The sequence below is a fragment of the Gopherus evgoodei genome, chromosome 5 (assembly GCF_007399415.2).
Source record: "Gopherus evgoodei ecotype Sinaloan lineage chromosome 5, rGopEvg1_v1.p, whole genome shotgun sequence".
NCBI classification, from domain to species: domain Eukaryota; kingdom Metazoa; phylum Chordata; order Testudines; family Testudinidae; genus Gopherus; species Gopherus evgoodei.
In genome coordinates, this window is record NC_044326.1 from 19,555,091 (window position 1) to 19,572,430 (window position 17,340).

At 37.5% G+C, this 17,340-nt stretch overlaps 1 protein-coding gene across 4 annotated transcripts in view; it reads right to left on the reverse strand.

The window, feature by feature from the left end:
- The window catches only part of ZFYVE28 (zinc finger FYVE-type containing 28), a 291,376-nt gene that overhangs the window by 14,499 nt on the left and 259,537 nt on the right, over nucleotides 1-17,340 (reverse strand). For all 4 annotated transcript variants that reach the window (XM_030563864.1, XM_030563865.1, XM_030563863.1 and 1 more), the window contains 3 exons: nucleotides 9,676-9,830; nucleotides 8,852-8,968; nucleotides 7,281-7,385 (listed from right to left, as the gene is read on the reverse strand). In XM_030563864.1, the coding sequence (XP_030419724.1) occupies nucleotides 7,281-7,385; nucleotides 8,852-8,968; nucleotides 9,676-9,830 (377 nt within the window). The remainder of the gene's footprint in view (nucleotides 1-7,280; nucleotides 7,386-8,851; nucleotides 8,969-9,675; nucleotides 9,831-17,340) is intronic.

Sequence of the window (17,340 nt, forward strand, 5' to 3'; positions counted from 1 at the left end):
AGCCAGTCTCAAGTACTTACACTGCAGCTTCCAGTGATGCTGCCAGGAGACCTGCATTTATTGGGAATTACAGATTAAAAAATTCCTAAATTCCTAGTACAGACAAGCACTAAAAGAGCCTGTTATAAAAAAATCTAGTGAAGAGTATGGCAAGGTGTGTGAGGTAATATCTTTTACTGGACCAACTTCTGGTGGTGGAAGGTACAAGCTTTCAAGCTTCACGGAGCTTTTCTTCAGGTCTGGGGACAGTAACCAGTGTCTGAGCTAAATACAAATTGGGACAGATTGTTAAGTGTAAGGGGCTCACACATGCTGTAAAATGAAGTGGGAAATTAAGGGTTAGCAGGCAGTGAGGTGTGTTACAAATTGTTGTAATGAGTCATAAAACCATTGTCTCTGTTGAGTCCCCGTTTTTCAGTGTCTAGCAGAGTAATGAATTTAAGTTCCCCGTCTTTTGAAGGTGATGTGCAGGTTTCATTTGAGGACAAGAAGTGAGAGGTCAAATATGGATTGAGTGCTTTATGAAAAGTGTTCACTCATGGATGATGTCATAAACAGATGGTTAAGGGTTAATGTCTCTTTTACCTGTAAAGGGTTAAGAAGCTCAATGAACCTGGCTGACACCTGACCAGAGGACCAATAGGGGGACAAGATACTTTCAAATCTTGGTGGAGGGAAGTCTTTGTTTGTGCTTTTTGTTTTCATTCGTTGTTCGCTCTCGGGACTGAGAGGAACAGGACATCATTCCAGGTTCTCCAATCTTTCTGAATCAGTCTTTCATGTTTCCAAATAGTAAGTAATAACAGGCAAGGCGGATTAGTCTTATGTTTGTTTTCTCAACTGGTAAATGTGTCTTTTTGCTGGAAGGATTTTTACCTCTGTTTGCTTTAACTTTGAATCTCAGGCTGGGGGTGGGGAGTGGAGTCCCTCTAGTCTATATGAATCTGAGTACCCTGTAAAGCATTTTCCATCCTGATTTTACAGAGATAATTTTCACCTTTTCTTTCTTTAATTAAAAGCTTTCTTTTTAAGAACCTGATTGATTTTTCCTTGTTTTAGAATCCAAGGGTTTGAGTCTAAACTTACCAGGGATTGGTGGGGGGAAAAGGAGGGGGAAGGGTTAATTGCTCTTTGTTTTAAGATCCAAGGAGTTTGGATCTGTGTAGCCTCTCAAGGCAACCCAGGCTAGGAGGGGAGAGTCTGGGGTGAAAAGGAAGGGGATGGTTAAATTCTCCTTGTTTTAAGACCCAAGGGGTTTGGGTCTTGGGTTCCCCAGGGAAGGTTTTGGGGGAACAGAAGCATGCTAGACACAGACTTCTGGCTGGTGGCAGCGTACCAAATTTAAGCTAGTAATTAAGCTTAAAAGTGATCATGCAGGTCCCCACTTCTTGAACCCTAAAGTTCAAAGTGGGGAAAAAACCTTGACAGATGATATGGTGTTTTTGTCTTCCATCATCTTCTGTGCAAATTCATTTGAGAGCATAGTGATTGTCTATGCAGAGTTAAGGTTCATACTAAAACTGAAACAGATTTTTACTAACTTTAATCTCATGTATAAGTTTTCTTGACGCTGTATAACATTTTCCTAATGTGCTTAGGATACTTTTTTCTAGAAGACAAATATATCTCAATCTTAGCTGTGTGTTTGCAAAGATTTTTGTAGTGAGACATGAAATAATCCAGAGTTTATTGCATTTCACCTTCACAAAGTCACTATGTTTCTAAGTCATCTACCCTTACCAATGTCAGGTGGTTCGTAATAAAAATTCATATTTGTTTTATGATCCATACCAGCTGGTGGATTTAAAACAGAGTCAGAATGAGAAATCTGATAAAATTGAGAGTGGTTCATCATCATCATCTGGGACTAGAGCCACTAGTGGAATTTTAGATCTATTTATTCATCTTTACTGATTGAAAGTAATCTTGTATATTTGGGCACCATTTGCAAGGGAGTACTGTCTGTGATTGTAGATGGGAATTAATTAGAAATATTTGGAGATTTCTTTCCTGTTAGGTAGTCTGGTGAACTTTTTCAGTGTGAAAGGTATTTGTGCTCTTTGGTGAGAGCAGGAGCTAGGGGTTATAGATATGTTCATTTTCTGTAAGTTTGTTCACTTTATGTGGAAACATGAATTAAAAAAAAGTGATTGGAAGTGTAGAAATGCTACACACACAAGAGTATCATTGGCTACGTCTAGACTACCAGCCGTATTGGCGGGTTAAAATCGATTGCTCGGGGATCGATATATCGTGTCTCATCTAGATGCGATATATCGATCCCTGAGCGCACTTATATCAATTCTGGAACTCCACCAACCCCAACGGAGTTGCGGAATCGACAGAGGGAGCCGCAGACATCGATCCCGTGCGGTGAGGACGGGTGAGTAATCCGATCTTAGATATTTGACTTCAGCTATGTTATTCACGTAGCTGAAGTTGCGTATCTAAGATCGATTTCCCCCCATACTGTAGACTAGCCCATTGACTGGTGCAATCCCAGCAATGGCCTTCAGGATGAATTCACTGGGAGGAGGCAGACATGTGAGAGTCTACACTATACTGCAGTTTATGGTGCCATCTGTTGGATGATTGTGGAACAGCAGAAACATTTAACCATTCAATATCAACTGGCATATATGAGAAGAAAATCTGCATAATTCATGTCAACAATGGCAACTTTGAGCACTTCGCTGACTTGCATAACCTCCTGTTTCTGTAGATATGTGGGTCTGAATTGCTTGGGGTGGGGGGTTGTGTGTACAGTTCTTATGTAGAAGCCAGGCAGCTTTAACTCCACATGCAGATTGAGCTAAGACTTTCTAAACCTTGAGAGTATTTGAAAGTCCTGAAACTTTTTATCAATAGTCCGTTACTTGCCCCTATGCCTCCACTCCCGAAAGTCAAAAAATACTTCAATCTTTACACTCTGAACTAATGCTGGAACTGCTCTTCCCATAATCTGGGTAGTGGGGAACTTCCATGGTGCCACTTAAATGTTCCAGTTTAAGGCTGGCAGGACCTATTTTTTCAGTCTGATTCTTTTGTGTGTGTCATTCTGGAAGCCAGAGAATGCAAGGCTAGAATGACTGTCTCAGCATAAGCAGTCTCATTACCAAAGATAACACTGGGAAAAGTATGTGAACAAATTAGGAGCAAGTCCCTGTAAAAAATGACTGATTACCAGAATGTGTTGAGCTTTGACTTTGGGAACGACCTTTCTTTATCTAACTCTTGATGGGCTTGTGTAATACTGACAGACCCCGGCCGTTAGCGGGAGGGATCAAACCTGGGACCTCTGGAACTAAATGCATGAGCCTCTACTGCATGAGCTGAAAACCATATAGTTCTTAAGTAAAGCTGTAGAACAGACTCATTAATGTCTCTCTCTAAGTGCTCCTATATGGGACAGGACATGACACCCAGGATGTGTGTGGGTTACACTTGCCTAGAGCTCTACTTTACCAATGGCCATCTACTTATATGGCCCCCATCACTGCGGAACCTGTGACACTGACAAGTCCATCTAAAATGGTGAGAAAAATGAAGTTTCTTTTCTTTGCTTAAACTGTTTTTTATTATTCTTGACTAGAAAGGATAATTTTAGACCCCAACAAGCCCATATTTAGTTAACTGAGACTCTATGGCTTTCCCACTCATCTTGTCCATATAATTTAATTTCCTCTTTTTCCAGCAGTTGCAAAAGATATACTTCCCTTCCCTTCCCTGTTATAAAGTCCTATTGCTTTAGATGAACTGAGGAAAACTGTAGCCACCAAGATGGAGTGACTGAGGCAGACACAGTCAATGAAGTCAATGGAGCTGCACTGATTTACACTAGCAAAGGATCTGGCCCTATCACACATCAGAGTTATTTTTACATTAACTCCGCTGGAAGCTGGATCAGACTCCTAAAATGCTGGTTGTTCAAATCCTGATTAAAGCACAAATGAGGAGGAGATTACTGATATCATTCTAGTCTCTAGCATACTTCTATCATCCATATCACAGGATAGATTTTATGTACTTTTGGGGCAGGGAATGTGCCTTTTTGTGAGTTATCAAAAATAATCACCACAAAATTCTCATAGAATCAATAATTTTCAATGAGGAGGAGGAGGTCTAGCTCTAGAAGTAGCAGAGAATGTTACAGGTCAGGACTGAACTGCCCTGTCAAAGCTTCATTGGGACCTATAGCATCTAACTGCAGAGGGCTCCCATGCCAGACACACATACCTGAACAACTAGTCAGAATGCTGCCCTCAATTCCCAGTCTGTGCCCCTCTCTTACTCCAGACAGAATTACTAATATCATAGAAACACAGAGCTGGAAGAGATCTCCAGAGGTCATCTTGTCCAGCCCCTTACACTGAGGAAGGACCAGGTAAAAACTAAACCACCCCTGACAGATGTTTGTACAACCTATTCTTAAAAACCTCCAATTAGGAGGATTCCACAACCTCTCTTGGAAGCCTATTCCAGAATGTAGCCACCCTTTCAGTTAGAAAGCTTTTCCTAATATCTAACCTAAATCTCCCTTGCTGCAGATTAAGCCCATTACTTCTTGTACTACCCCTGTTGAACATGGAGAACAATTGACCACTGTCCTCTTAATATCAGCCCTTAACATATTGGAAGACTGGTATCAGGTCCCCCCTCAGTCTTCTTTTCTCAGGATTAAACATACTCATTTTTAAAACCTTCCCTCATAGGTCAGATTATCTAAATCTTTTATAATTTTTGGTTTCAGAGTGGTAGCTGTGTTAGTCTGTATCCGCAAAAAGAACAGGAGTACTTGTGGCACCTTAGAGACTAACAAATTTATTTGAGCATAAGCTTTCGTGGGCTGCAGCCCACTTCTTCAGATGCATGGAATGGAACATATATTGAGGATATATATATACACATACAGAGAGCATGAAAAGGTGGGAGTTGCCCTACCAACTCTAAGGTGCCAATTAAGTAAGGAAAAACAAAAAACTTTTGAAGTGATAATCAAGATAGCCCAGTACAGACAGTTTGATAAGAAGTGTGAGAATACTTACAAGGGGAGATAGATTCGATGTTTGTAATGGCTCAGCCATTCCCAGTCCCTATTTAAACCTAAGGTGATTGTATCTAGTTTGCATATCAATTCCACCTCAGCAGTTTCTCGCTGGAGTCTGTTTTTGAACCTTTTCCGTTGCAAAATTGCCACCAGCAGGTCTGTCACTGAATGACCAGAAATGTTGCTTACAGGCAACCCCCCAACCTGAAGCAAATACTCACCAGCAACCACACATCACTGAACAAAAACACTAACCCAGGAACCTACCCTTGCAACAAATCCCGATGTCAACTCTGTCCACATATCTATTCAAGTGATATCATCATAGGACCTAATCACATCAGCCATACCATCAGGGGCTCATTCACCTGCACATCTACCAATGTGATATATGCCATCATGTGCCAGCAATGCCCCTTTGCCATGTACATTGGCCAAACCAGACAGTCTCTACACAAAAGAATTAATGGACACAAGTCTGACATCAGGAATCATAACACTCAAAAACCAGTAGGAGAACACTTTAACCTTTCTGGTCATTCAATGACAGACCTGCGGGTGGCAATTTTGCAACAGAAAAGGCATTTTAATTTAATTTTAAATGACGCTTCTTAAACATTTTTAAAACCTTATTTACTTTATATACAACAAAAGTTTAGTTATATATTATATAGACTTATAGAAAGAGACCTTCTAAAAACGTTAAAATGTATTACTGGCACACAAACCCTTAAATTAGAGTGAATAAATGAAGATTCGGCACACCACTTCTGAAAGGTTGCCGACCCCTGATCTAAGATATATTATTTATTATTATTTATAATTTCTCTCCCTCCTAGGAAGTACAGCTTGATTTCTGATGCTAAGGCTTATACTGTCTTTATATAATGAGGGATACAAAAAGAATATCAATAACATTTTTTACAAAAATTCTCAGACATTCCTAGAACACTTCTGAAAAATGATGTGGGTTTTATAAAAATGCATAATGGTGAGATATGGTGTTAATTTGGAATGACCTATATAAATCATTTTTGGTTTTCCTCACATGCCATATAAGCTTACACACCATATAATTATGTATTCACTATATACAGTATATCTCTATACTGACACAGATATACATACTGTACATACGTGATTTTCAGATCTCAGGTGGAGTTTTGCAAGGCTGTCAGTTATAGAAAAGGGATACTGATGGTAAACTGAGCATATTCCAACTGGAGTCATGACCCCCTGGAATCCCATGATGCCATTTTTAGTCACTTTTCAGAGAAGAGCCACACTTTTAATCAATTTTCATTTAGTCCTAATCAGTAACTTTTGTACCTAAGTCAGTGTTGTTGGGGTACCATTAAAAGCAACTAAATATCAAGACCCTAAAGTTGAGACAGTCCTCAAAATGCATTCACAGGAAAAATTCTAATGAAGTGGGTTTTTTATAATGATGCACAAGCAAAACTGGACTTTGAGTGAAAAAGGCCTTTGAAAATCCATATTTAAAGAAGATAAGAAATGTTGACAGAAAAGGGTCATTGTGCTTTCCATAATGACTCTTGAATAGATTAAGGGGTAGGATAGGATAATATACACATATTGAATTTGAAAGTTTTAAGGTAAAAACACACAAACCTGTAACAACAATAACTCTTTTACTGGGAAAACCCAGGGGCAGGATGACACAAAACAACGTGACATAGAAAGTACATAAACAAAAAAATAAATAAATGCAGAAGTTGAAATTGACGCTTGCACATATGTAATTTTAGGTAAGCTTTGAGTTATCTAAACCCCAAAGGGTTAATGTGATTGCAGTAGCTGATTGTGATAACCTTTTTCCAGTCATCTTGGTAAAGTAATCTGCAATGTGGTAATGTATAAATGATCCCAAGTCAACAGGACTCAATTCAGAGAAACACCGGAACAGAAACCAAAGGAACAGACTGAAGGATCAGACCAAGAGATCAAAGGAGGTAGCAACCATCATGGAAGGTGTAAGGCCTTCCTGGTGCTCCAGAATGTGGTAACTTGGGCCCTTTACCAATTTCCTTTCTTCTGTTATCATTTGTCTGGCATAAATGTATGTTCAGACACTATAAGTGACAATATTTTGGTCTGAAATAGTATAAATAAAGGTGAAAATTGATAAAGCCTAGATTGGGTGAACTTGTGACTCAGTTGCTCACTTTACCCACCAACAGCCTTATTTTAATTCTCAGAAATGTTAAAATACCTTCAAAGTCCCCATCTCTGGCCTTTGCTGCAAGTTCTGAAGACGATATGGTTTCCTGGCATAAAGCACAATCTTCCAGTGCTGCATTCCTTAAACCCTGATTTACTGAAAAACATCATATATTAGATTGTGATAGCATATCTTTTTTTATAGTCTTCTACCAACACCGCAACAAAGATATTGGGAGGTCCCAGCCACACTTAGGGTACATCTACATTGCAGCAGGCTGTGTGATTTGTAGCTCATGTAAACCTACCCATGCTAGCTCTCTAAATACAGAAGTGAAGATGTCATGGTGTGGGCATCAGCACCAGCTGCACAAGCAAGTACGTACCCAGGGGTGGTCAGATGGGCTTTATGCAACCCACACTGAAGCCTGCAGTTCTGCATCTTCACAGCTATTTTTGGTGAGCTATCTGGAGTACAGCTAGCATGAGAATGTCTTCAGGAACTACCATTCACACCCACAGATAAAATACAGACATACCTAACTGAATAACTTATCTGTGGGGTGTTGATCACTCCCAAAAAAGTCAGCCTGGTCTTGGTAAACTACATTTATCAGAAATACCCTTAATTCATGACGTGAATTTAGAGGTAAGCCCCTCAGTAAGAAGTCCTTAAAAACATTTTTTGAACAAAATAAGGAGAAGAGAAAATTGGAAACTCTCTGATTATGAGAGAGAAATCAAAGGGAAAACCCAAGAGTCCTGCCTGGTTTCAGACACTCAATAGGTCTAGTTAACCATCTGTAACAAGGGACTTATTCATCCATATCTTATTGGGACAACTTGGCTTTTTTAAAAGGGAAGAAAAAATAGCCTTAATTGGGCAATTATTATTAAAAAAAAAAAAAAAAGGCAAACATTCAGCAGACCATGCTCATTCCCTGGACAAGAAAGAATCAAAGTGGTAACTGACAAAAGCCTGATAACATCTGAATCTCTTGCTGGCTCCTGGTCCAGTTCTGGCCACTTTTGTCTGCTTAATTCAATAGTGTTTTATAATGGGATATTTTCCCACTTTGCAGATCTACTTGGCATTCCTTGATTTATATGCCATTTTTACAAGTGAAGCCAGAATTCTTTTTTTTTTAAACACATTGTTTCATCATTTGATAGTTTGTCATTTTTACACATCATTATGTTAATTTTTAAGTTAAAATATCTTCACTGCTTTATATTATTTCACATAGGACATGGAGAAACAAAATGTCATAACACACCATGGGCAATCAAGTGCAATCCCTGTACGTATCTTATTACAACCACACAGACAAGAAATACTATTCCTTTCCTTGTATCAGTAAGTAAATGGGCAGAAGCATCCTGGAGACTAGGTCTTTTGACTTTTGCTGCAGGACATACTAACATGTATGTATATTTCCACTGAATACATCCCATTTACATACCATTTCTATAATCTCATTTTACTAAGGGTAAAATGACTGTATAATAGCTCTGTAGAAGAGCTGAGAGTTATTTCACAGGAACAAAAGACAAATCTCCTGCCAAATATTTTAAAGACCTACCAAAAGGTGCAATAGAGAAAATGTACTTTATGATGTTCACCTTTTTTTTGCTTTTCCTTGTCCTCTGTTTCAGGTTTGGTTGCCATCACTTCAAATAAGGTCTTTAAGATGCTTCGCAAATCACTGGCATAGTTTGTCTGCAGCTGGTCAGCCACACCTAGCAGGCAGTGGAAATGGGTAACGCCATTATTTGAATACCACAAAAAAAAATAATCATCCTCTAAGTATGTACAGTGCTGCTGTTAATGATTTGATATTTTAAAAGAACAGGGAACACTTATAGTTCATATTGGTTATAAAATTAAGATTATAGTTGAACATTTTATTTTTAAAAGATATTAGATTAAACTACAATAACATCAACTTTTTTGTCCCTATAGTACTTGTAATCTGATATGCAATATCTGTAGTGTTCTTTCGTCATAATAACATTCTGAGAGTCTTTAAATACGAATTACATTGTTACACAGCTAGAAAAAGTTATGATAAGTTACAAGATACAAGTTATGATACAAGGACTACTACTACCAAATTCCCTTCAGGAATTTCTTCCATTGGAGTCTTGGGACAGCACTGGGAAGAGGGAACTCTGTGAGGATGAAGCACCTGCATAACAAGCTCCTCCTTAACTGCAGGTTTCAGCAGCCCCCAAACACCAGTACTGCAAGCTGCTCTGTACAGGCAGACACCTGCCCCTACAAGAGCTGTTTGCAGGGTAAGGCCCTAAATTACAATCCTGCAGCTACAATCGTATCTAGTTAGTGCTACATCCTATATTTCCGTGCACACCCTAATTTCATAACAGAAACACAAAGAGGGAAAGATGAATAAAATTCACATTCATAACAAAGGGAGCTCTCATACCTGAGATGCAGACAAAGAGTCGGTGAATCAGGTCATTGCTGCCGTGAAATCGGGATCTGATCTTTTCTCTGGTAGCAATTTTAGCTGCCTGTAAGGCAAGCTGGATTTCCTCCTGATCAATGTCATCAGATGAACAGGAGCTGGTCATTAAACTGCTGTTGGGGACAAAATGTAAGGAAGAAAGGTAACTTAAATCATCACTTTGTCTTTCAGAGAACTACTGGCCTCTTAAGGATTTCCTGCTCAAACAATGCTCTTACTATAAAACAGAACAAATAGTTGTAAATTCTGGTTGACCCTTCTGGACCAAGCCTATATAATTACCATGAGGGCCGATTTTCATTCTATGGCATATTTATGAAAGAACATTTAACCAGAAAGCCATTTTCCAGTATTTTATTGGACTGTCCTTTGTCACTATGAAGTGGCAGTAACCAATCCACAATTCAGTTCCATTTCCAGTGTAAGCCAAGTTCTAGGCACTACCGCTCCGCTAAAATCCATAGAAGAATATTAGCCTCAAAATGGGAAGGTTAGATCTGGGGCCAAGTTGGAATTTTTCTATCAATTTTCAAGTTATTTGGAATAGGGGCTCCCGAATTGAGACCCTAAAACAGAGAGGTTCACCAGAATCCAAAAATCATTCTAGTTTTAATTACCACTTTGCATGGGGGAGGGAGGGAAGGGAAAGCAATCAATCGTAGTTTCTTTAGTAAAGGTCTAGCACACAGGATGTAAATTAGTCCATTACACCCTAATTTTAGAAGTTATTGAGATGTTAAATTGTTATCTCAGAATGGCTCATCAGTGCCAATGAGTTTATAATAGGCCACCAAATGACCTTAGGAGACTTAAACCTTCACTTAAAAAAAAAAAAAAAAGTTATTCCCTAGTCTTTTCTTCTTATGGAGACAGAGCTCAAAATGTAAACCAATCCTGAAGGAGGCTTCCCAGTGGAAATAGGTTATTTTCTCCATCAAAACTGAAGTTAATCAAACAAGCTATTTAAAAAACTATTTTAAAAAGTGGTGGTCTCCAGAGTTAGATTCTCCAACCCTTGTTTCCCCTTTGGTCATAACTTTTGAATAGAGTGAGCTGCAATTAAAATTGAACTCATTTAGTCAAGGCAAAGGAAACGTGCATCTCTCTACTCTATTCCCCTGAGAAAGTTAGAAACTCAGACTAATTTCCCCATCCATACCAAAGAGATTCTTCTCATCAGTGACTAGGAAAATCTAGAATGCTTTACTCATAATCACACAGTAGTTTTGCTAACTCCAGCCTTTTTCCCATTATACACATAGCATTGAAAAAAAAAGTTCACTTTACAAGTTATTAAAAATAGCATGCTGAAGGCAATTATTTCCTACTTCACATTAGGGGCCAAACCAATAAGATACTGATGATATGTTCAGCATCTTGCAGGATCAGTCCCTACTACTATAAGGCCCCAAACCACTTATTTAAGTGTCAGCTAAAGAGCTAATGTATTTATTGAGATGATTTCAAACCAATTATTTGTGGGGCACAGTTTTGATATTCCCTTTACGAGCTATACAAGCACAGTGAGTGCTCAAAAATGTAATATTGTAGACATTAGGCTGCGGAATTCTGAAAGCCTTACTAAAAGTCTTTGATCTGAAAATGACACACCTTACTGGTTAATTATAAAAGGAACACAGATGAAAAGATGGGTGCTTGGGATCACTGAGAATGCAGAATTAAGGTAGTTTGGGTAGTTTAATTGTGATTTTCCATACTTTCAAATATTTGGGTTTCTTGCAAGTTTAATCTTAACCTTCCTGTTTGTTTAATGTTTGTTAATTACAACGGTTTTGTAAGAAATTTTTATGCTCAAACTTAATTTCACCTTAACAAATCTTTTTTGCCTAGAATTAGCGAGGATAATCAAATTTCTCTCTCTCAGCCAACTTCTCCATGATTCTCGGGGGTAAAATTATAATATTTGTGATATCTGTTGACATGGAAAGGTTTCAGGTAGCATCGATTAAAGGCAATGATTTAGCATAGGGCCAAGCAAGATGAGTAAGTGGTTTGAGAGGGAGTAAACTGCTTGTAAAAACAAATTGCAAAGGGCCAGATATTGAATCCCTTACTTGCGGTGGGGAGTAGTTAGACAATTAGTCCCATTGACTCCAAGAGGACAACTTTTTTTCATAGATTCATAGACTCTAGGACTGGAAGGGACCTCAAGAGGTCATCGAGTCCCTTGTATAATTTCTCCCTAAATGTGAGTTTCCTATCTGGTCCTAACCAACATGTCAAAAGGAAAGGGTTTTTTTCCTCTCTCTCTCTCTCTCTCTATACATATATGAAGTATTTGCAATATATTTGCAAAATAAACATTGTGATTTCATTGGATCTCTCAAGCTAAGCTGTGTTACGCCTGTATTGGAACTTTTATGGAAAACCCAGGTGCAGCAGAAAGTGAGTGTGGCAATTCAACAGACGACTCTTTCCCCTCTGAATCACTACTAAGGGAGTGTTCCAGACTCCAGAGCATGCGGTTAAGTGGGCACAGAGCTCTGTGAGGGACCTTTCAGAACATAATATATTCAGTCACTTCAGTTTTCCAAGAGAAAGATGTGTTCAGCCCAATGTCTCAGTCAGATTCTTACCTGGGTAATCATGTTTTACCTACATAAATTCCTCCTCCTATTTCAAACCAATACAATTTTATTCACTTCGTATTCCAAATTAGTAACAGCTCTGTAGTGTGCTGTTAACATCTGTCACGCTCTACTATGTAGCTGGCTGAACTTCTGTGGTAGGTGGAGATTTCTTACTACAAAGTGTGAAAAGTGCTTTGGAATTCTGGGATGAAAGGTTTTATATAATTAGGATAGACAGATATAAACTATATAGAACTATTTACAGGAAGATGAAGTATTTAGCGCTCAGGATTCCTTTTGTCACTGTTCAAAGAAGAACGAACTTTCCAGAATAATATCAAATATGGTGTTAACAATCATTTCTGGGGTAGACTGGCAGAGTTTGCCTTTATCATGATGATCAAGCCATATTTATGCAGCAGCACCCTAAATATAAAGAAAAATTGATGCAAATAAAATAATTTATTTAAATAAAGGACAGACTGGTCATATTTTATTTTAAAACATTTTATTTTAATAATGGTATAGGGAATAGTACACCTCTACCTCAATATAACGCAACCTGATATAACACGAATTTGGATATAACATGGTAAAGCAGTGCTCCAGGGCAGAGTGGGGCTGCACACTCCGGTGGATCAAAGCAAATTCAATATAATACGGTTTCACCTATAATGCAGTAAGATTTTTTGGCTCCCGAGGACAGCGTTATATCAAGGTAGAGGTGTATATAGAGATGCTTTGAAAATTAAAGATGTAGTAGGAAAAAAGAGAATGATCAATTGGAATTAGAGATATAACTTTTCTTATAGCAATGGTACAGCAAACGGGTGGCTATGTCAAAACAGGTATGAGACTTCGTAGGTTTTTAAATGATCTTATAGTAAAATTCACTTGAATACTACAGAGGGTTAAAATATGGACAGCTATGTCTTCACCATAATTTCAATACCTGATCAGGTAGGTTTTAGAAATCCAGTGGGAACACTTTCCTTATATGATTTCATAATAGATTTGCATATAACAACACAATAGCACATGACTGATTAAAAATGATCTTTACCAATTGATAGCAAATGTGTAGAAGGCATTTTTTAAAAATGTTATCAGATTGGCCTTGATATGGGATGGTTCAGTGCAGACACTTGTAAGAAGAGGCTGTTATTTGCACTGATAGCAAATAAGTACTATGTTCTGAAGTAGATAGGTATTTCCTCATTTATTCAAAGTCTCAGTTGAGGGGAAACCTAGTACCTCTGTTAATAAATTTTCAAAAGAAAATAATTTAATAAATATTGAGAGAAAAATAGAAAGGACAATGAATTCTTCTTGTTAAATGTGTATTGCACAAACCTTGAATCTATTTGAATTTAAAAAATTAGAATATGAAATTCACATGGCACACACTAAATGGATTACAAGCTGGTTAACTGATAGGTCTCCAAAAGTAATTATAAATGGAGAATCATTGAACAAGTGTGTTTCCCATGGGGTCCTACAGAAATAAGTTCTCTGCCCTATGCAATTTAATGTTTTATCAATGACCTAGAAGAAAACATAAAATCATCACTGACAAAGTTTGCAGATGACATAAAAATTGGTAGAGTGGTGAATGGAGAGGACAAATCACTGATACAGAGTGATCTGGATTGCTTGGTAAACTGGGTGCAAGCAAACAATATGTATTTTAACACATGTTCATCTAGGAACAAATATGTTGGCCATATTTACAGGACGAGGTATTCTATCCTGGGAAAAAGATTTGGGGATGGTAGTGGATAACCAGCTAAACACAAGCTCCCAGTGTGATGCTAGATTTCAGCAGAGAGTTATATAAGCTTTACATTTATATTGCACAAGGACAGTTAGTTCTCTTAAAAGGAGATTAAGAGAAGCAGTTGATTATTCATAGCAGGGGGCAGTTGATATCCTACTATATCCTACTACGTACTATCCTACTATATACAGTTCAATAACTTCCTCAGTTCTGAAAAGTAAAAGTTCCCCTCTGATGTTCTGTTTTCAGGCAATGTCTTTAATTATGACTCTACACGAAATGTAGAGATTTCAGCACACTGTCAGTGTTAGTTTAATAAATCTAAATCAAACGGGCTTCAATTCGAGCAAGACAGGTTGCTCTTAGACATAAACTCAATATGGCTAAGGCCCTGGAGGCTCCACAGCAATAATACAAATATCATCCAGAAAAATATTATAGAGAACTGAGTGATTATTCTGGGGGGCATGGATTGGTGTTCACGTCGCACTCCCCATTAGTAACTGGCCAAGGCCAGGCAAGCTAATGGTCCAACTGGCAGACCAAAATCAGGGATGAATCCTGGTCATGTGCCACCTGAGGCATGTTGTGCATATGCTAAGAAGAAATAGAGATTATTCGTACCATATGAATAATCTTAAATTATTTGTAATCTGGACACTTCTATTGCTTGTTCTGGGAAATGCTATGAAGCTGTACGAGTATTGGTCCTAAGAAGCAATGGGACATTTCACAACAAAATCTGAAATGTGAATATTTCCACCTTTGTTGTAAATTCAAAATTACTTTAGCTTTCAAAAATTTGTTCCTTAAAAAGGTACTATTTTGATGTGAAGTTTAGCTTATTTTGAAGCAGAAATTTGTCCCACTACAAAACCAAGAGATGATACATTTTGCAGTTAAGTTATTCTGCCTGAATTCACACACACACACAAAGTGACGTTTCATAGACGTTGAAATGAGATAAAGCACATTGTAGAAAAATTTGAAAAAATGTTTTCCATAACTACATACATCTTCAGCTTCAAGGAATAATATTAACATTGCTGTATGTCATGCTGGAAATTGGAAAGTGATATCAGTCAGTTCTTTAGTTCTGATCAATATTCCACAGAAAAAGACTTTGGGTCAGATTTTCAGCTCGTATAAATCAGTGTAGCTCCTTTGACTTCCATGGAATTATGCCAATTTACATTAGCTGAGGCACTGGCCCTATGTTAACAATCCCTAACGTTCCACAGTTAAAAACTGAAATATCAGGAAATTCTCAATTTAAGGTTGCATGTATTTGGCTCCAATATGCATATGCATTATGACACAGTCCTAATTATGCACCTACATACCATTCCTCAAATTATACATTCCATCGCGATTCTTTTCTTCCACCTTAGGGATCTAAGTTTATCTCATAATAATTTTCTTTTTATACCTAAACTCATTTTTTTGTCATAAGGGTCCATTATATTATTTACTTTGAATGGGATTTTCAAAAGTGCCTACATAGTATAGGATTACAAGTCCCACTGAAATTCATTTAGGTGCTTTCTGGAAATCCCACCCATTGTTTCTTTATAACACGTCTCTTCAGTAAGTTGTTATTCTTATATAACATTTATATTGCATTAGCACCTAATGGCCTCAACCAGGTCAGGGTGCCAATGTGTGAGGCATTGTACAAATATTAAATGACAATTCCTGACATACTGAAAGACAATGGATGAAGAAATAACTTTCTAAAAAATTACAAGATATCAGTGTTGGTTTCTACCAGAGTTTTTATGTCAATAGAGACTTTCTGGGTACCATATTTAGTATTTTGTTCAAATTTTTCTGAAATTCAAATGAAAATATGAAAAAATGGCAAAATAAAGATATCGGCTACTTGGAAAAAAATTAGCTTGGGAATGTAAAACTTAATCCATCTGAATTTACTTTCAAGAGCTTTCTGTTTCCACTGTGACAACATTATCTTCCAACAATGTCTCACTTGGTCAAATATGCACCCAAGGCTCTCAGAAATATACAGTCACTTTGGGAAAATATACTGCAGAATGGAATAAATCTAAACTGCAAAAAAAAAAATCCTTAACTTGAAGAATTTAAAAATACAATTATTAAAAGCATCTTTCTGTGTGTGTGTGTGTAGGGGGGGGGAGGGTAAGAGTGTATAGTACTGTGTGAGAGCATCAGCCCAGGAGTCTGTTGGGGATGTGAACATGAGAGTTTTGATTTGGATTTTGAACCCTCACTCTCATACGGGAAGGCTCTGAGAGCATTAAAGAGACAATGCACTCTTAATGAGAAGATTGCATTTCATACTAACACATGGAGCTACGTTGGATGGCATAATAAATAGTAATATAATAGATAACTCCAAAAGAAGCTATCCAGTTATAACTGTGTGAGAAAGACAGAAATAGAGACTGAGATGCAGAAATGTAGAATCCCACTTGAAGGAACTATAGGGGCTAGAGAAATTCATTAGCATAAAGTTTTCACATCCCCCTACTCCCAAAAATCAGTTGTCCTAAAAAAAATTAAATAAATAGAAAACAACTTGCTGAAGTCAGTTGCAAAATTTCCCAGAACCTAGCTGAGTCCTAATGTATCCAGTCGTAGGAGTCAGCACCGCAAAAAGCTGATTAATGTATTTAAAAGTACTCTAAATTTTTAATTAAAGAAAGAAGCCATCTGTCCATTTTTCATGCAGTTCTAAGAATGAGAAGAAATTCTCTCTTTTTAAAACTTAATTAGGGATCTTACATAACGTCTTCCCATTGCCAAGAACTCTGCAAAGGTTGCAATTATTGTAGCAATTTAGTTAATTATGTACAATCTTAAAATCCCCAAACAACGTGCTATTTTAAGTTTTTTGAAAAAAAGCAATTTGCACTATAAAAATCATTTTCTTGAATCTAATAATTTATGTGCTATTAATAACACAGGAAATGCCAATTGGCACTCAATGTTTTTATATCTTAAAAATGATAAATAAAGTCAAATTCACTACCAGAAGCTGGGAGTGGTTGACGGGAATGGATCACTCAATAATTGCCCTTTTCTTTTCATTCCCTCTGAAGTATCTGGCACTGGCCACTGTTGGAAGAGAGGATCCTGGGCTATCCAGACCATCAGTCTGACCCAGTATAGCCACTCTTAGGTTCTAAATTACTAAATTATTAAAGGGTGAACTGAAAAATCAAAGGCGAGGCCCTCATGACTGGAAAAAATGACTAAGAATTACAATTTGAAATA